This window comes from Manacus candei, unplaced genomic scaffold (genome assembly GCF_025592945.1).
Source record: "Manacus candei isolate 608988 ecotype Guabito, Panama unplaced genomic scaffold, ASM2559294v1 h1tg000043l, whole genome shotgun sequence".
Taxonomy (NCBI): domain Eukaryota; kingdom Metazoa; phylum Chordata; class Aves; order Passeriformes; family Pipridae; genus Manacus; species Manacus candei.
In genome coordinates, this window is record NW_026138091.1 from 4,246,617 (window position 1) to 4,266,749 (window position 20,133).

At 42.0% G+C, this 20,133-nt stretch overlaps 1 protein-coding gene across 2 annotated transcripts in view; it reads left to right on the forward strand.

The window, feature by feature from the left end:
- Positions 1-13,904: 13,904 nt before the first annotated feature.
- The window catches only part of ZFC3H1 (zinc finger C3H1-type containing), a 42,002-nt gene continuing 35,773 nt past the window's right edge, over positions 13,905-20,133 (forward strand). For both annotated transcript variants that reach the window (XM_051795879.1, XM_051795880.1), the window contains exons 1-2: positions 13,905-14,555; positions 19,343-19,762. In XM_051795879.1, coding sequence (XP_051651839.1) covers positions 13,976-14,555; positions 19,343-19,762 — 1,000 coding nt within the window. In that variant the 5' untranslated portion in view covers positions 13,905-13,975. The remainder of the gene's footprint in view (positions 14,556-19,342; positions 19,763-20,133) is intronic.

Here is a 20,133-nt window from a genome sequence, read left to right on the forward strand (position 1 = left end):
CTCTATCCATCCTACTCCTACCAGTTTGATGCCAGTGCCAGCAAGAGATGCCCAGAGTCTGGAGAAGGATCATAGGTCATCATGAGAGCACCTGAAGAACAGCACAAAGGAATTCCAGGCACTCCAGACAGAGAGTTGGCTTCATCAAGGGGACCAACTGATGTGGCTTCACGCAAATGCTCACAGCATGGGGAATAAACAAGAGGAGTTAGAGACATGCACTCACCTGCAGGGCTACAACCTTACTGGAATCATGGAGACATGGTGGAGACAAGACTGCAGTGTTGGAATGGAAGGATATAGACTCTTAAGGACAGACAAGGGAGATGCAGAGGTGGTGTTGCACTCTTGTGAGATCCCGGATCTGAATCTCACTGAATTATCGATATGGGTTGGAACCTACTCACTGTGTGTGTGTGCATCTAGGGACGGGCTGGGCCTGGACCTGCAGGGACGTAGCAGAGCCGGAAGGCCTGCACATAAGGCCTGTGCTGAGGGCACAGGGCAGAGCTAGAAAGCAAGGCCTGCTGCCCATGCAGAGCACATGGCAGAGCTGAAGGTCCTGCAGCCGGGCCGTCGGTCAAGGCAGACCTGTCTGGTAGCCGACCCACACCACACCCCTGCAGCCTGTGACTGCTACAGCACAGCTCACTCTGGCCTAGAAGGCAATGACAGGATGTCCTGCTGGGGAGGGAAAACTGAACTCTATAAATATATGTGGTGTCTCTCTCTCGCTCTTCTCCCTCTCCAGCTGGCACCATGTCAATCATTGAATTTTGTTGGTAACTATTCTCTCCTTTCTCTCCTCTCTTTCTTTACCCCTCTTAATCTGTTTCTTCTGTTACTCTTTTCCTTTTCTTGTGGGTAACTTAAAACTAATGAACTGTGTTTTACTAAAGCTGGTATATGGATTGTTTTTAGTGGGTGTTTCCTGTGGAATGGGTCTTTGTGCTGCATGTTTTAGTGATATGGTTTTTTTCTTGGTTGTATTTTACTCCTGTAAAAACCTTTTGCCAAAATCTCTCATTTTTCTCACTATATTAAAAAGAACTTCTCTTAGAGAAGGGTGTGTGACTGTTTCTCTGGATGCTAATTAGAGGTTATAATGAACTAAAAGGCTTTTAAAAAAGTCTTAAATAAAAATGTAACGGCTCTGGGCAGTTTATAGCTTAATCTGGAGCACAACACCTCTATGTCAATGACCAGTTGGAGTGCGTGGAGCTCCACCTGTGGATAGATGAGGAGCTGACTGAGAACTTATGGGTCAGGATTAAAGGCAGGGCAAAGACAGGTGACATTATAGTTTGGGTCTGCTACAGGCCACCTGACCAGGAAGACCAAGCAGATGCACCTCTCCTGGACTTCCAAACCCTCAGGAAGTCCCGAAATGCAGCAGCAGCTAGAGAGAGGGAGAAAGGAGCTGAAAACCCAGAGTTTGTCCTGAGAGCTGAGCCAGGGCGGAATGCGGAGGAGGTGGCCATGCCCTCTGCTGCTGCAGCTGCTGCTTCTATCATGCTACTGAGCTGAGACAGAGCAAAAGAGCTTTGGTAAGACTGAACTGAAAGCTGCCTTCAATGTTCTAATCCAAGAGGAGTGAAGATCTACAAGGAAATTCCCCGAAAGGCTCGGGCTCGGGGTTGAAATTTCCACAAAGTAAGAACAAAAATCCTGACTGCTATATTTAAATCTGCTGCCCTTGGGAAAAATGGAGGACACTAACCAGTGCCACCTTGGCTGGATTCTAGGCACCCACTAAAGTCACTCTGAGCTGGGAGAGGTCACACAGGCAAAACAAACTCAACGTGGGGTTATTACTAAAATTTATTACTAACAAGATCTAAAGAGTGAGAAACAAAACGGTCTTAAACTTTTCATCCATCCCTGCTTCTTTCCATATTCTCCCTCCTCCCCCCACAGCAGGAGCTTCAATCAGCTCTCCCCTGGCTCGAGAATTCTTCTGTGCAACAAACTTGTTCTTAAATATGTTATCACAGAGGCACAATTATTGACTCTCCCTTGGGAAGCAGCAGGAAGTCCCTCCTGTAGCCAGCTATCATTGGCTTCACTGGGGGGGAAACTTCTAGCAGCTTCTAACCGAAGCCACCCTATGTAGCCCCCACCACTACCAGAAAAAAACCCAGCCACCTCAACTCATGCCATCTCCATAGACAGATAGGAGTGACGTCATGCTCATGGGAGACTTCAACCATACCAGTATCTACTGGAAGGACAACACAGCAGGGCATAAGCAATACAGGAGATTCCTGAAGTGTGTTGATAACTTCCTTCTCCAAGCGATAGAGGAGCTAAGAAGGAGAGGGAGGTGCTTTGCTGGACCTTGTTCTCACCAACAAGGAGCACCTGGTGGATCACGTAAAACTCGAGGGCAGCCTTGGCTGCAGTGACCATGAAATGGTGGTGTTCAAGATCCTTAGGGCTGTGAGGAGGGCACACAGCAAGATCACTGCTCTGGACTTCAGAAGAGCAGACTTTGGGCTCTTCGGGGATCTGCTTGGCAGAGTACCATTGACTGGCATCAAAGCTGCATCTTGGCTCTTTATCACTGTATGAGGTAGAGCATAGTCTATGCTGACAGAATAATAGCTATGCAAGGGAACAGGATTGGCTGGCTTTTAGATTTAGATAACTTTTAAATGATTCAGAATCATTAAGTTACATATATTTTTATCCTGTGAAAACACATGTCCTTCCACATATGCCTCAATACACATGGGTGTAACTTGTAATACATAATGATTCAAATCAGCAGTTTGACCTGTTTAGGCAGACTGAGAAGTAGTGATGGAACTATGCACATATATATTTTTTCCACATAGATCATAGTTCAGTTTTAGGATCCTGTTCTGGTTTAAGCCCAACTGGCAATTAAGAACCTCACAGCTTGCTTACCTCACCCCCAACCCCGGTGGCATGGGGAGTAGAATCAGGGGAGAATGGGGAGGTTGAGATAAGCACAGTTTAATAATTGAAACAAAGTAAAATATATTAATAATAGTAAATAATAATAATAATGATAATAAAAAGTAAAACAAGTTGTGCACAATACAATTGCTCACTACCCGCTGGCCAATGCCAGACCCAATCCCTGAACCCACACTGGCCCCCCTTCCAGATAACTCCCCAGTGTATACATTGGGCACAATGGTCTATGGTGTAGAGTACCCCTTTGGCTGGTTTGGATCACCTGACCCAGCTATGGTCCCTCCCAGGTGTTTTTTGTTGCGTACCTCCTCACTGGCAGAGCATGACACACAAAAAAATCCTTGGATAAACACAACTTAGCAACAGCCAAAACACCAGTGTGTTATCAACATTATTGGCATACTGAATCCAAAACACAGCACTGTACCAGCTACTGAGAATTAACTCCATCCCAGCCTAAAACAGAACAGATCTTTACCAAAAGAACTATGTCACATTTACCTTTACGGTGTTAGCAAACAATTCTCGTAAATACTGCTGAAGATTATTTTCTTGTTCTCCTGACTTCAGAGATCCACTCAGTGTCATAAATGGGTATTGAAGCCCCGGAAAACCCTGTCACTGTACACAACACGCTGAGGTAGCACGATTGTTTCAGTCTCTGAAAAAAAGTTTTGAATAGCTGGGGGGGGGTGGGGGTGGAAAGCATTCTTAATCTGTGGAAAGAACCTTCATTTATTCCCTAGCATGGTCATAACAAACATAAACAAAATGTAGTGCTCTGCTTTTCCAGATAATATGAGATCCTCCAGTTTTGGGAAGTCTAGGACATCACTATAACAACAGGAGGTTGCCAAATCTTGCTACATTTGTTATATTTTCTTGATGACATTGACATTGGGTAATATGATGCAGAAATGAGAATGACTTGGATTCAAACAAAATCGTCCCAGAAGAAATCTTGAAGAAATAATAAAAAGTAAATATTTTTGATACCCAGGATTATTTTAGTAGAATGGATCATGATTTTTTAAAATATATTTTGCACTCTTCTGTCTTGAGACTTCACCAGTCTGCTTATTATTTGAGACTTCCACCTGTAAATCTGTTCAACTATCTGAAATTCATCCTAAATGTTTAATTTCTCTTATGTCAGCCACTGATTTAGAGGTAAGCCTTAGGCATGCTGGAGCTGTTCCAGTCCTTGTGAGCAAAGTACTTGCATTGAAAAAACCTTTTTTTTTGTTCCTAAAGATTCAAACCCAAAAGAACTTTTGTCAAAGGCTTTGAAAACAAGAAACTCAAGAACTCTTCCAGAGTCGATACTGCCACATGGACAGCTTCTGAATTTATTTTTTTTTCCTGAAAACTGATCTTACAGTTCCACTAGAAAATGCTCACATCCAAAATATAACTAATAAAGAAAATGTCTCTGTACAATAATTAGGCCACTAGTAGCTGTTGGCTGACGTAAGGTACTGAAACTTTTGCAGAAATGGCTCATGGCATGATGTTCAAGGATTCATTGTCTTGGGACACTTGTATATATGAAAGTTGAGTCTATAGAAGTCACTTTCTCCTATTAATTAAAACAAGGAGATTCCTGCAATGTGTCCCCCCTCTAAAGTCAATTGACATTAGGGGAACTGAACAACAAGTAAAGAAATTTTTCTTTCTCCGTTAACTAAAAGAGAACACTTTAATGATAAATTTATACTGCTAAATAAAAAAGTAAATAGCAGCTGGGTACAGATGAAGCACTGACCTCTCAAGAATTGACATTGCTTAATTATAAACTTAATTTCCAGATGTATTTGGACTGCCCTGAGGAGACATTTCCAGGAATTCCCTAGAGAGTGGGCTAGTCTAAGCACCAGTTGGCCTTGAGGGACTGTATCCAAGCCCACTTACTTAGCAGCGCAGCCAAAGTCAAATATTAACCTTCTGTACCATAAACTGGGGCCTCTGTGACTGTCATCACCTTCCACTTCTGTTTTCTTGTCAAGTTAAGGTTCCTGAGCTTTCCTGAAGACAGCATAAAGAGAAGATGTTTGGAACTGGACAAAACACTTGAAATTCTTTCATTTTCCTACATATTCATAGTTCAGATTACATTTAAGAATAACAGTAAAGTGCTGCAAGAAAAGCTGAAAAATTGTCCTGGCACCAAGAGTCATGTCTTTTTCAGCTGGTATGAAAAGACATCAAATGTGAAAAACTAAACAAAACCCAAACAAAATAAATCACATAAGGTCATTACAGATAGTTTTTGATTGAAAAAACCTCCACCTGGATACTCTGGTCCTGAGTCACACCCTAAACTGTTGCTGTTCCCCAACCTGCTGCAACCCTCTTTTTAAAAGGGAAAACTCAGCATGTTTCCAACTCGCATGGACATATTTTTGAATAAAAATTGTCTGACTCCTGTCAGCAGCCTCCTGTCTCTTGCTGTTCTGTCCTGCCCCTGTCTATGGAGATTGCCATGACTGTCCTTCTGTCACAGAACAACTCCTAGCACCCTTTCATGACATCAGAGATGTTCTCCTACAAAAGCCAGACATAATCCTTGTAGATGAGTCCTGTCCCTGTGGCTCTGCAGGGCATCCATAGAATCACAGAATGGTTTGCATGGGAAGGGACTTTAAAGATCATCTACTTCTACTCACCCTCCCCTCCCCACCATGGGCAGGGACACTTTCCACTGAACCAGGTTGCCCAGAGCCCCATCCAACACGGCCTTGTCACTACCAGGATGGGGCATCCACAACTTCTCTGGGCAACCTATTCCAGTGCCCCATCACTTTCATAGTAAAGAATTTCCCTAAGCCTACCCTTTTTCAGCTTAAAGCCATTCCCCCTTGTAAAAAGTCCCTCTCCAGCTCTCCTGTCAGTCCTTGTTTCTAGGTACTGGAAGGTGCTATAAGGCCTCCCTGCACCCTTCTCTTCTCCAGGCTGAACAACCCCAACTCTCTCAGCCAGTCTCCATTGGAGAGGTGCTCTAGCTCTGTGATCCGCCTTCATTATTGCCAACCATGTACAAATTGCAGAACTTGCTGTCCTGACTCACACCTCCGTACTTGCACAAGAGCCATCGGTTCTCCTTAGCCATCTGTGTTACACTGATTTCTGATATGCCTTTGGGGCTATGCACAACTGTGGGTATCTTTGAAAACAACTGAGCTTCTTAACATCCCTTGGCACTCATGCAAGCGCCTTGCTGCTATGTCGAAGGTCTTCTGCAAGCGTTACTATTACCTGCTCTTCTAGCAATAGTAAAATGCTAAACTCATGTTTTCCTTATGATGATATGAGAAAATGCCTTAACTGATCAATCAGTGGGCCTTTCTGGCTGGCCCACTCCTGAATATGCTCTCATCAGCCTTTCCACAGACCAGTCACCACTTCCTTCTCTTTCAGAACAGTCTGTTTTACAGGACCCTGCCCTGGGAGATGAAAACACTGTCTGGTTTTACCAGGGCTGCCAGTTACACCTTGATTCCTTATGGTCCTCCCCTTGTTGAACCTCAGGTTCTCCTCCCTTACCTTGCTGGTGTGACCCACCTGGTGGGGTTATTGTAGCAGTGTAACAAACATGGTTTGCCCAAAATTTTCTGTAAGAGCATAACAATACTGCAGCACTTGTCCAATTTGTTCAGTCCATAACATCAGATAAAGGGTGAAAACCGAAGTTGCAGCATACCCAGACCCATGGGTTTCTTTTGTAAATTTGCAAGTGGATTTTATGGAGATGTCCAAATGCTGTAACTACAAATACACTTCTGTAATCATAAACATTTTCTTAGGATGGGTAGAGGTCTGCCTGTGTAGAAACACAGATGCTACTACTGTCACCAAGAAACTTTTGAGAGAATGCATCATTTTGATTCCACACAGTGGAATACCCCTGGTACTACAAAGAAACCAGGGGACTAATTTCTCAGGATGTATTGTCCAGGGGTTCTGTAAAGCCCTACAAATCCAACAGGATTTACACTGTGGAGCTGTTGAAAGGAAGAAATCTGTTTAAGAAATATACTGGCCAAAATATGTGAAAAAGCTGGCCTGAAAGGGCTGGATACTTTTCCTTTGGCCCTAACATACGTCAAGATCACTGTGAATAAAAACATATACTATGTCCATTTGAGGTTATAATGGGTCAACCCATAAGCTTACTGCATATCCCACCTAACCCACCACGTAGATCCAAGCTACAGGTGACTGTTGAGGTTATGTTGAATTACTGCAAGGCTCTTACACTGGGAAGACTATTCGTTCACAGGTTAAAAAAAAATAATCCTTCCATAACTTGCCTCTGAATGTGACACTGTTGGGGACCATAGACCTGAGTCTACACTGAGGTGCCACACAGATGACTCAAGACAGACAGCATGGAATCCATAAAGATGCTCTGTCCTCCAACAGTTGAAAGTCTATATCTTCGTATAGACTATTAAAATAGCTTTCTTCAGTTGGCCTACCATTATACTAAAGACTTAAACGTTTCAAAATGTTGGGTGTGTTCTCATATCCCTCTTCACTCTAGTGAAGGTGTCATCATGCTTCCCATAGCATGTAATTTGTCAGTAAAACAACCAATCCGGAATCCCCTGAGGGCAGAAATTCCTTGTCCAAGGTCATCCTCACTGAGAACAACTGGGAACCGATCCAAGTTGATCCAATAAAAACATGCATGAAGCTTCAACTCCTACTCACCAACTGGGATTACTTGCACCTAGGAATACTTGTTACTTTAAAGCAAATGCAACATGCCACCCGGGACAGAGTAATTCTCAAAACTGCAGGACATGATAGGATATTGCTTCTATATGTTTCTAAAGTGTTTTTAACAAAAAGAATGGTACTCTACCTTTCATACATAGATTACAATGCTACAGTACAATTTCACACTCCTCATCAGAAAAGAACCTAAAATAATTGTATGAAATTAATGGGAAGTGTATTTTTTCACTCTTTCTCCTTCCAACATTCTGCATGGAACCAAACCCATTGCATTATTTATCTGTCAAATAGAAAAGTTACAATTGCTTATATTATTTTAAATAATGCTATTCTGAGCTTTTAGTTTAGATTTTATGTTTTAAGGAATATTTGAAGTATCTAAAAAGCACTGAGGAAAAACCATGAAAATATCAAAATCATGGAAAATGGTGCAACTTAATCTTCTGTATATGTACTTGCGTATATATCCAAGTGTAAAAAGTTACCACAGACAATTGATCTGTTAAGTATCTCTAACCTGGCTGTGGCATCCACACACTATAAATAGCAATATAAATAACTATAATCAACCATGTACACAATTTAAAGAATGAAGGAACACAAATCATCCCATCAAAGGGCAAAAAAAGCATTACACACCACAATTTTTGGGGTTCACCTTGGACTACGTGTACAATACAAGTACAAAATCAACTACAATACAAACTCAATAGAAAAAGCCTACAGTCTTCTTTGCCTTAAAGAGGGCACTAATTCTATGGTTCAGTTTCTGACCTTGCTTGTTTACTGCTCCTCAACATGCTATTCACTTCTAGGAGTCCTACTGAAAGGCTTGTGTAGAGTCTCCAGTACCAACACAGGATCTTCAGCTGAAAACCTGTCTCAGTTTGAAGAGACTGGAATGTTTGCTAAAGAGGATGAGTTATGAGATAGACCAAACTTCTCTCTCTCAGCAATTGTAAATTCAAAATTAAGGGGCTTTAATAGAGGAAGTGTGGAAAAACAGAAGAAATAACAACCCTTTTTTAAAAGATATACGTATGTTGGCAAAAACAGTAACAGAACACAAAAAACCTAGACAGTAGTCCTGTACCCAGAAGTCCCCTCCAAACAAAAGAAAAGGTCTGAACACCTCTCCGTCTTTAGCGCAGTTCCAATCCCGGCCGGCAGGGGGCGCTGTTGGGTCGCTGGAGGTGCAGGGCCTGCAGTGCTCTGTGTTGTCCTGCAGGGGGCGCTGTCGGGCTCTGGCGGTCACCGCGGGGGGGGGGGGGTCTGAGGGGTGGTCTCGGGCGTGGGAGAAGATGAAAAGAGAATGGGGACCCTTCCCCAGTGGAAGAAGGGGGAAAGGAAAGCAGTCCACCCCCATGGAACTCACTGTTGTCCTCAGATGACGGGGTCTCAAGGCTCCTCCTTTCTTCTCCCGATGAAAATGCAGCAGGTCCGGGCCGGAGACAAAGACAGCCTGCCCGCAAGTCGAGGCCAGCAATCAGGGCTGACCAGGGCCAGAAGCCAGAAAGACCTGCCCCCAGGCCTTCTCTCCAACAGCATGCATGCAAGACCCCAGTCTCCATCCCAGAGCAAGAGCTCGGCCAAACCTGCCCTCTCCCTTCTGAGAAGAGCCAGCAAACGCCTCCCCCAAATCTCCTCCCCTCTCCCCCCAGCTTCTGATGGGCCACCCATTAGGAATGTGGTTCGGCCAGCTAGGTTCTTTTGTAAAGCTAATTGCCCCCCCTTTCCATTCAAACTCCGGTCTTTCCTACGGTGGGGGCAGGGGGAAGAAAAATTCCCCCCTTCAGATTTCTAACCTATAACAAAACCTCTGGGGATACAGGGTGCTGAGGTTCCCTAGAGGAAACTGCCATTCTTTTTAGCAACATCTAACAGGAGGAAGTTAACTGCTACTTGAGTGTGTTACATCTGAAGTTACCTACAGTGATTATTTCATGTTCCTAAAAATAAAGCCTCTTCCAAAAGAAAAAAGCTTCTTGTACGCACTTTGTAAAAGACAGAACTCTCAGAACCAGCTCTTTCATCAGACTATTAATACCTGATGTGAAAACCTAAAAACACATTCTCACATCTTCCAGATTTTAAAGAAGTCTTCTTTAGTAACTGATAGGTACTGAATAATGGAACAGTCATAAAAATGAGATTTTTCTCATCACCAAATGAATGTCTGAGAGCATATCAGTGTGACTGATTCATATTTTAGCATTAACTCACCATAAATACCAAAGTAAAGATTACAGTCTACTTTTTTATTTGAAAAGCTTTTATAAATAGTCTTGTTCAAAATATCTCATTTTAATCTCCAATCTCATATAAGTATCTCATATTTATACCTTGTAATTTTAACACATCCAAGGGAATATTCATTAAGGCATTTAATATAATTTGCTCAGATATATCTCTTGGTAAAATACTATTTGATTTTAAGCATATAATGAGGCAAGTATTTAATTCTATCATTTACTGTGCAGCTCTGTCTGCAGTCTGAATGTGACTCTTTGTTCTTTTCTTCAAACTTACTGTTTCCTCTAATTTTTACTTCTTTTTACTATCGTATGCCTTTGAAGATAATTAACTGTGTTCAATAAAACTTGTTTACATTTAATGTTTATTTTGAAGTTGGATGTTCCTTCTTGGATAGAAACTGCTTTCTTCTTTGGAAGATTTCACACAGGTTTCTGTTAAAAAAAAAAAAAAGGACAAAAAGAAAATCCAGAAGAAACAGAACAACAAAATGACATGAAATTGTGCAACTACTGTAGTGCCAAATTATGGATTAACTGAACATTGTATCAGCTGGCACAGGCAGAACACAGGAACAACCACAAAACCAGGGAAGAAATGCAAAGAATACATTTATTTTTGTTACCTCACCAGCAGGGGGATCCCCCCTGAACCTATGATTGTAATTGACACTTACAATGCCGGAAGAACAAAAACAATCATACAATTAGCTTCAGTCAAACCTTACAGTACCAAAAGATACAAAATGTCTTTTATATTCGGAAATGTGGCCCAGTCTTTATAATTCATATGGGGCTTCTGTAAAAACAAAGTTCACTTTACTTCTTATAATTGAATGGTAAACATGTTAGTAATTTTCTGCTTCAGACTTTGAAACAAATCAAATTCCATGCTCCAGTATTAAAATGTATGCTTTCCTATATTTTAAATTATTCAATTTGTACTTTACTGAAAAAATTGTTAGTATTTAATACAAAAATTTCTTCTTCTGCAGCAATATAATGTTTCAGAGGTATGAAGTCACATTCAGCTAAAATAAACTTTTTCTTTTAAATTTACACATTTTTAGACATAATGAAACATTACAAAATTTTTTCATCTATTATCCATGCCATAAGCAAGAAAGTTTCTTAATGTTTTCTATTTGAATGGCAGCTCCCTTGCAGTTTTCGAATGCTTATGGCCTCTGTTCAAATGTGTAGGTACCAAAAATATCAGAAAAACACATTCTTTTTACAGGTGTCATTTTATTCCCTTTACAGAAAGGAATTTAAAACTATCAATTTTTCTGTTGACTGTGATGAATCTGCTTCTTCCTGAAAATTTAGAATTACTTGCCTGATAACCCTGGATGACATTAAAAAGCAGGCAGTATCAGATGACTGAAATGAAAGAAGGGACATATGATACCACAGGGTATGCAAAACCACTGGAAGATTCTCAGGATCTTCTTTTACAAACGGTTAAGTGCCTCAGAGAGAAATTTATAGTACAGATCATATAGCATTGTTGAATAAATGCAGCATACTTGTTAGATGAACAATAGGCAAACACACAGAAACAACAGAGTGGGAATACCCAGATTAGGTTACTTTCCCATAAACAGCTGCTGTTTTGCCAATACCAATTTTCCTTCCCAGTCTAGAAGATACTAATACTAATTTCCTTCTGATGTGCGAAAATACTTAGAAATAAAGGTAACTGTACAAAGGAAACAGGAAACAGATATGCAAAGTTCTGGGGATGCCCAAGTAGGAAATGTGTGCTGGGAGGGAAATTTCTGCAGCTTATATGTAGTGATACTGAAACTTCTTTGTAACTACAGTGGATTAGATTTCAGACACGGTCATAGGCACCTAGCAATGTTTAGGAAACCTGCTTGACCTCCAGCTGCTACTTCAGAAAGTTTTCAGTAGGTCTTGTGTCATATTTGCATAAGTTTTAGTGTTGTGGGTTATGTATAATAGTGTAAGCCTGATACTTAGAGATCCCAATTATTTAAACAGAAGTACTGACACAAATAACACACTACTGTAGAATGACGGATAGCTGGGGGAAGGGAAGGGGGAAGGAGGGAAGCAACAAACTTTGAACTTACTTCATTCTTCCCTGTAAATATCTTCACAGAATCTACACTTTTTTAAACAGAGGACATTAGAGAAATTTAGAACATGAGATACACATTCCATTACTTTACCCTGATTGTATGAAGGCAAGTCATAGTTTGTCCAGTTAGGTGAAAAGTGTTTTGAGCAAAGAAAAGTAATCTTTCTTGGCACAACGTTTTGGTCTTTACAAAGCATATACATTATCCACTCTCTCTATTCTAGTTGGATCTAAAGAAAATCTAGAGAGAAAGGCAAAGAAGAAAAAAAAATAGTAATATGATCCTAAATTTTATTTTGGTGCTTGTGATTTTATAGCACATTATTCACTAAAAAAACCCACCAAAACACTTTAATAATTCACCTTCAGGAAAAGCACAAAGAGGCAGCCTTCTTTCTCCAAGTTTGAGAACCATGGCAAATCTGCAAAGACATTTAGCATGCGTGACAATTGAAAAGAAACACTCAGGGACTGTGCTAGAAGTTTAAAAAGTCAAGTTTTGTGAATTTTCCCGGAGACACCAATCCCCCTTAGAAAGGTTTTATTTAAAATTAGGTTTCTCCTTTCATGCCAAAAAGCCATCAGTCAGCACCTTGGTAGGATGCTGCATCCCTAAACAACCAACAAGGTAGTGTTGCCTAAAAGTGGCACTTAAAAGAAACCTCTGAAACTCAATCTGTGAGTTTTAGCAGGCAGGCTTTCCTTATTACAGCGTGCTGGATGATTTCATCATGCTAGGTGCCCTGGTAATCATTTTGCCAATGTTCACACAGAGGTATCTTCGCTACACGTTATAAATTTACATTGCGTGAGTATTCATTTTCATTCCCTGCATTCCTGTTACATATTCTTAACTTTTGACAACACTTATTAGCATATATACAGAAGGTCTCTGAGGGGCTTTGCCAAGGGTCTTTGGAGGTCTTTTCTGTTTGGAACCCCCAAAATTCTAAGTGACCGCCTTATGAAAGACTTCAAGACAATTGGGTTGTAGAGCGGTTATAAAGTGACTTGGTGTTGCCTGCCTGGCTGCTTCAGTTCCCTTCTTGTTTCTTTATTTGGCTTGGCTGGTTTCTTTAAATGGAGGCTTTGGCTACACATATGGTACATTTCTGTGGCAAGCAGTACTCTGTTATGAGGAGCAACAGGATGCTACTTTGAGATATGAAAATAAAACAATGCTTGAAGGCGTTTATGTAATTGCTCTACCCTCTCCAGTGCTCATTTGTCACTTCTGTCACAAAAGCCATTAGGGCCAATCTGAGTTTCCAAGCAGTTATGGGTCTGGACAGCTTTGCAGAAAACTCCTTCTTAAAAATTCTAACAGCAGTTTAGCTGCTGCGGAGGTGCGGGGGGTTAATGTCTGAACATTGACTGTTTTCTCTTCTTTAGAAGCCTGGGTTCTGTTTAAGGGAGGAGGGCAGGAGGGCAAGGGCCCCACCAAACGAGAAAGGGTAAACAGCACCCTCAGTGAGCACCCAGGAGACCCCAAGCCCCGAAACACCGTGGTTGGCGTAGCCCGGACGGCACTAAGGGGAGCTGCCATTGACACTCCTGCGGCCGCCATGTGACACAAGCCTCCTCACGCAGCGTGGTGCCCTTCAACAAGATGGCGGCCTCCCCTTGCCTCCGCTACCAAGATGGCGGGCCGCACCCCCATTGGCGCTCGCCCCGTGCCGCCGCTACGCTATAGGCTGAGCCTCCGGCTTTCTCCGCCCCCCGCTTCTCACAGTCTTGCCGTACTAGCAGAGAACTACAACACCCAGGATGCCCCGCGCTAGGGGAGTTGCCGCGCTAGGGGAGTTGCCCCACCCCTTTTCTTACGCAGCACGGCGCTGTCCCCCCGGGCCGGAGGAACGGGGCGTGGTCTCGCGAGAGCCGGCGCGGGCGGACGGGGGGGCGCAGGGCGTGCCCGGACCGTTGTCGTGGGCTCATGGCGGCCGCGGAGGCGGCGACCGCGCCCGACCCCAGCGGGCTCTCCCCGAAGGAGGAAGGGGAGCTGGAAGACGGCGAGATCAGCGACGATGACAACAACGGCTTCGGGCCCTGCGGCGGCGGCTCCCAGTCCGGCGGCAGCCGCGGCAGCGGCAGCAGCAGCAGGCCGTACTCGAGGCGCCGTCCGCCCCCCGGGCTCCACGGGAGCGGCTCCGTGTCCTCCTCCCCCGGGCGGCCCTTCCCGCGATCACGGCACCAGCCCCCGCCCGACACGGGCCACGGGCACGGCCACGGCGGGTACCGGCCCAAGGACTCGTTCCGCTCCCACCCGCCTGCGCCGCGGATGCCGCCGGGCTCTCACTCGGAGCCGGGCCCCCGGCTCTCCTTTTGGGAGCGCAGCCACAACGCCCTGGACCGGTTCCGCTTCCGAGGCCGGCCGTACCGGGGCGGCGGGCGCTGGGGCCGGAGCCGAGACGGCAGCGACCGGCCAAGCAACCCTCCGGGAAGGCCGCCTGGAGGGGGTGGCGGCGCCGGGTTCAGTAGCAGCCAGGGCTGGAGGGAGCCCTCGCCTCGGAAATGTATCCTTGAGACCTGGGGGGGAGCGGGGGCGGGGAGACGGAGCTGCTACGGTGGGCCTGGGTGTGGCGGTGCCGCGCTACGTGGCCGAATGCTCTGGGAAGGGGACGCGTTTCCCTCCTGCTCTGGGAGGGGGATTCCCGCAGCGATAACGGAGAGGGAGGTTCCCGTGCCAATCCCGGGGGTTGGCTGGGGCAGCCAGCCCTGCTTCTCAAGGCTGCTGGGAATCTGGATTACCGCCGTGACCTGGCTTGCGACTTGGTCGATCGGTCCCGTGTAGGGAAAAAGAAAAAGCGTAGCCTGTGAGGAAGCCTTTGTCGATTGGATCCCGGGCGGTTCCTTTTCTAGCCCGAAGTGGAGATATTGTGAAGCGGGGTCAGTCTTTGGTGCGGCAGTTTTAATGTGTATAATTAGTGTCACAATTGTAAAGCTAAAACCCTGAGCTTGTTAATTCCCCATATTGGGAAATGAAGGATCTACTGTTTTTTTTTTTTCATTTTTGCTTCCTGCCTTTCAGAGATTTAGCTTTAGTCAGTATTAGCTTAGTTGAACTGGGTCTGCACACGCGAAATGTGTTTTATATGGGAGTTCAAAGGAAAGCCATAGTCAACATTCCTTGTAGGATGTTCTCCACTGACTATTTTTAGAGTTGTTTAGGAATAGAGTTCTGATATTTTGTCCTTTTATGAATGCAAATGTTGGGAAAAGCTCCCCAATTTTTTCTTTTTTACTATAGGAAGAAACAGAAAAAGGTGATGCTGAGTGTAGCTTAGGGCAGTTTGGTTACTTGATGTAACTTCATTGTTGCCTAACTGAAAATGTAAACAAGTGTACAAACCACTCAGAGAGATGCTGGTTAAATCCTACTCTCCAGAATTTTACAGTGTTTTATTGTCCTCCATACCAGTAGTCACAGGATGTGTGTTTGCTTGACTGTGCTGGTTGATCCTGGGAGCAGGAGTTTTCCCGACTTGTGGCAGCACTTAAGGCTTTAAAAGCTACTCCTTGGATCCTTGTATTCTTTCAGATACAAGATTATTCATCCATGTAACTTTTTTATTTGTTGAAATGTGGGTGGAATATGTAAACTAGTGATAGAGATGCTTTTATTTAATCTTGCCTGGTACAGTTACAGTATAACTGAAGTCTTCGTTGGAACTCTTCATTTAAGGATGCTATCTCGAGTGGCAGCAAGCGAAGAACTGATTTGCCCAAGGTTGCACAGTAAGATAATTCTAGTGCTGAAAATAGATTTTAAGGCTTGTAATTTGGGATGTTGCTCTGAGTAGCTGAAGTACTCTTTCTGCCTAAAGAGTAATTTTCAGATAATTTTCAGGGCAAATATATCTATTGTCCTAAACAGACCCTGCAATGTTTGTTAATACTGATACAGAGTCTCCTTCTCACTTTTAATGAAAACAACTTTTAGAAACTACTAATTCCATTTTCAAACTGAAAGTAGAAAATGAGGAAGTTGGAAGTATTTTTATTCCTGATACTTAAGATGCACTCTTCTGTTTAAACATGGTAAAGAATGTTCTAATATTCTTGCTCTTTAATAAGTGAATATTCAGTTTATGGATCATATAGTTAAAGAAGGCCTATGATTTTCTCTTGATACAGGTTCTTTTCTGTATTTTTCATATCCTTGCCATCTAAAGGAGTCAATATTAAGAATTCCTAAATGTTAAGGTACCTCCGTGTTGCTAATATTAATGGAGTAGGGGTGTAGTTTATTGGAATGTGATTTCAGAAGAGGCTTTCATATCAGCTGGTACAGGGAGGCTCGTGGCCCAGAATTGTATTTGAAGTCCCCCAGGAAAGTAAAATGTTTTAAGAGGCTGAGTCCTGGTTTTGGCCAGGAAAGAGTTAATTTTCTTAGTAGCTGGTATAGTGCTATGTTTTCGATTTAGTACCAGAATAATGTTGGTAACACAGTGATGTTTTAGTTTTTGCTGAGTAGTGCCTACACTAAGTCAAGGGCGTCAGTGTCCTGTGATCTTCCAGCAAGGAGATGCAGAAGAAGCTGGTAGTGAGCAAAACTGAGACCCAAACTTTGCCAAAGTCATGTTCCATACCACAGAATGTCATGCCCAGTGTATAAACTGGCTGGGAGCCACTGGTGTCTGCTTGGGGACGGACTGGGCATCTGTCAGTGGGTAGCGAGCAGTTGTGTTGTGTATCACCTGCCTTTCTTGGGCTTTATTCCGCTTTCTCTTTTTGTTATCTTTCTTTTAATTATAATTTTACTTGGTTTCTATTATTAAACCATTCTGTTTTCAACCCACTTTACCTCAACCCACATTAGCTTTTTCTGAGTCCCCAGTATGGAGGGGAGGGGAGAGTGAGAGTGTGGCTGCGTGATAGTGAGTTACCGGCTGGGATTAAACCAAAATAGTCTGTTAAGACAGAAATTGCTTACTTGCTTTATCCTTGGAACTAGTGCTTTGCACAATGTTTTGTAGGAATATATATGTAAGTGGAGTAAAGGACACAGTGGAACGCTTAAAGAATTCTTAGCTTTTAATAGGCTTTTCTCTTTTAATTCCTGGCAACTTTAACATGAAGCTGTTAGATAATCATTCTGCAGTAATTCTTGCATGGAGAATTGTGGAATTTGAGTCTGAAATATGGAACCAAAACGAGACTTTCTATTTCCATTGAATTGTGAACTCTTAACAGTGTACATTTTTCTTTGTTTCTAACCCCCCAGTTTTCCAGTTTCTTCAGTTAGTCCTTTTTTTTGGTTGTAGGATGATTTTTCTCATGAGTTGATTGAAGCACAATTGTTTTAATATATATATATGCCTCTCTGCCTTTCACAGCACTCCATGGAGTCTTGCATTCTGTGTGTAGAACCACATATAAAAATTTTCTACCTATGCAAACCACAGAATTTCTGGTTAACGTCATTGTGGGAGCCTGAATGATTGTATTATCCTGAGCACGGAAACCATTGCAAAATTTTGTCTTATTACCCAGCTCTAGATGACTTTAGAAGCTATTGAAGGATTTCAATATCAAATAGTAGTTACTTATTTTTATAAATTATATTGTCACTTAATTAGCTTCTGAATTTCCTGTGACTCACAAAATCACTAATATAGCCAGCCTTTTGAAAGTAGAAGTGTGTTGGAAGTGAATTTGACAAATATGCTTATTGCATAATTTGGTGTTATACTGCACACAGCTTTTAGTATTTGCAGCCAAATTATAGAGATTGTTTGATTGCTTTCTGGATTTGATATAGTTTATCTTTGGTAGTTTATCCTTTTTGGGCTGACACATGAGAAAGTATCGTATAACAAAACGTTTGCTGGTATTATGGAAGTTGCTTTTGTAGGATACATATCAAGATTCTTCATACTTGTGTTAGAACTTAACATAGTGAAACATCCAAGTAGTTTGATGCATGTTATGAGCAGAAGACAAATACAAAGTTAATTTCCTCAGAATTCAGTATGTCTGATGTGGGAACAAGCTGAGTCAGTCTGCACCTGCATTTAGTTAATTGGAACCAAATTGGATCGACCTTGGCTAAGTGTTTTGACAGAGAAAATGCTGTGTTTCTCGAAGTGGAAAACCACTTAATGGTCTACATGTTTTTCTCATGGTGGGACACAGCCACCACATGATGCAAGTATGAATGTGTGGAATCAAAACACTAGTTTAGGATGATCCTGGGAATTCTGGTTAACTAAAAGACAAGACCAGGTTCTGTTTATAAAAGAATATAAATAAAAGGGAAACGCTGAAAAAGATCTGTGGAGAAATCCCGAAATGAAATTCTGTGTGTGTGTGCAGCCTCGTTTCTTCAGTGCCCATATTTGCCATATCTGACACCTATTTTAGCTTTCAGTTTTAGTCCATTTATTGTTTTAAGGGATGATGTTGATAAAAAAGCATTTTGCGTAACTGGGTCTGAGTCAGCTGTTATCACAGTGAGGTTGATACTGAAAGTTGATTGAGTCAAACCTGGCTTGGTATCCTAAAAGATTTCCTCTGGAGCGTGATTATTTTTCTAGTGTCAGGTTAAGGTGAGAGGAATTGAACCTCTAATATTGAGAACTTTTATTCTGGATACAGTTGCCTAAGAATATTTCCATCGCCTGTATTCGACAGCATGTTGTTAAGAAAGTCTATCCCTTGGGCATGCGTGGACAATCTTTTCTGAGTAATTAGTAATTCCCAATCCTCTCTAGCATTTTTGAATGTTTTGATTGCAAGTCTCTAGTCACTTTTTTAAGTTCCCTGCAGTTGTTGATTGATTCTTCTGTGCTTTTGCTGAGCTAGATTTACTGCAGTGTGTAATTGTGCTATGGCCAGATGTAGCATTTTATGAAAGGATAAAATGAGTAGGAATGAATTTAACTAGTCTTTTTCAGAATGTCAGATGGGGAATCAATACTTGAGTTACGAACACTTGAAGTCTGATGGGTTTGTGTGATAGGGAACAATCTCAGCATTACAGCTGTTGTTTCTGGGAGGATGGTGTGAGCAAAAGGGAAGACTTTTCAGCAATTCATTACCTTCTTGTCTTAAGTAGGATATTTGAAATTGTTGGTTTGAGAAAATGTTTATTTAAGCTGTCAATATGTAATAATGGTTATATGTTTTTCATGCTGTTTGTATTTATAAAGGATATTTTTCAAGCTAGCCTTAAGGTAAAACAAAAATGTAATAGAATGATCTTAATTTACATTTGTCTTAATTTAGTCTTCAGTGGTACTATTGCCACTGTGTTGAGGTTATACATTTCTTGTCTTAAATTTCTTGACCAGTAATTCAGCCAAAACTTTTGGAAGGTCCCCATCTAGAAAGCAGAACTACTCTTCTAAAAATGAAAGCTCTGTGGAAGAAAGTTTTGAGGATCTGCTCTTGAAGTATAAGCAGATACAATTAGAACTTGAACACATTAATAAAGATGAAAGACTGGCTTTGAGCAACAGGGAAGAAAATGAACAACAAGATGATGATAAAACAGTGGACACTGAGGACCAAAAAACTGTAGAAAATGACAGTATTAAAACGGATGCTGTAAAAGAAGTACCTCCTGAGGAGAAAAATCCGGTTATGGGCTTTCAGGCATTTGAACTGAAACCTCTCAGACAAAAGCTGCCTACTCCAGCTGAGAGGAGCAGATTAAAAAAAGGCAAAGAAGGAATGAAACAGTCCTTGCAAAAATCTGAAGTTACAGAATCTGGCCAAGGTAAATACTTGTAAAGTTGTTTTAGCTTGTAAAGTTCTATTTGCTTGCTATTATTATCATAGTGTTTATTAGGTGTTGGGGAAAATTTTACTTTATGAAATTGTTAAAATTTCTAAGTTAAAGGTTTAATGTACTTTTGTGTTTTGTAATTCCTTCAATTACATAAACATGATTGGTAGCATGTTTTTCATTTTTTTTTTGTTTTAAATAATGTATTTTCTTAGACTGATAGTTTGGCAGAAAGCATGAGGACAAGATTTGAAGGTTTTAATTGCTGTTCACGGTAGAAATCATTGACTTTTCACTGAAAGTTTTACTTCTGCTTTTCCCTTGTTCTTTCTTGCAGAAGCAAAATGTGGTTAATTTTTAGC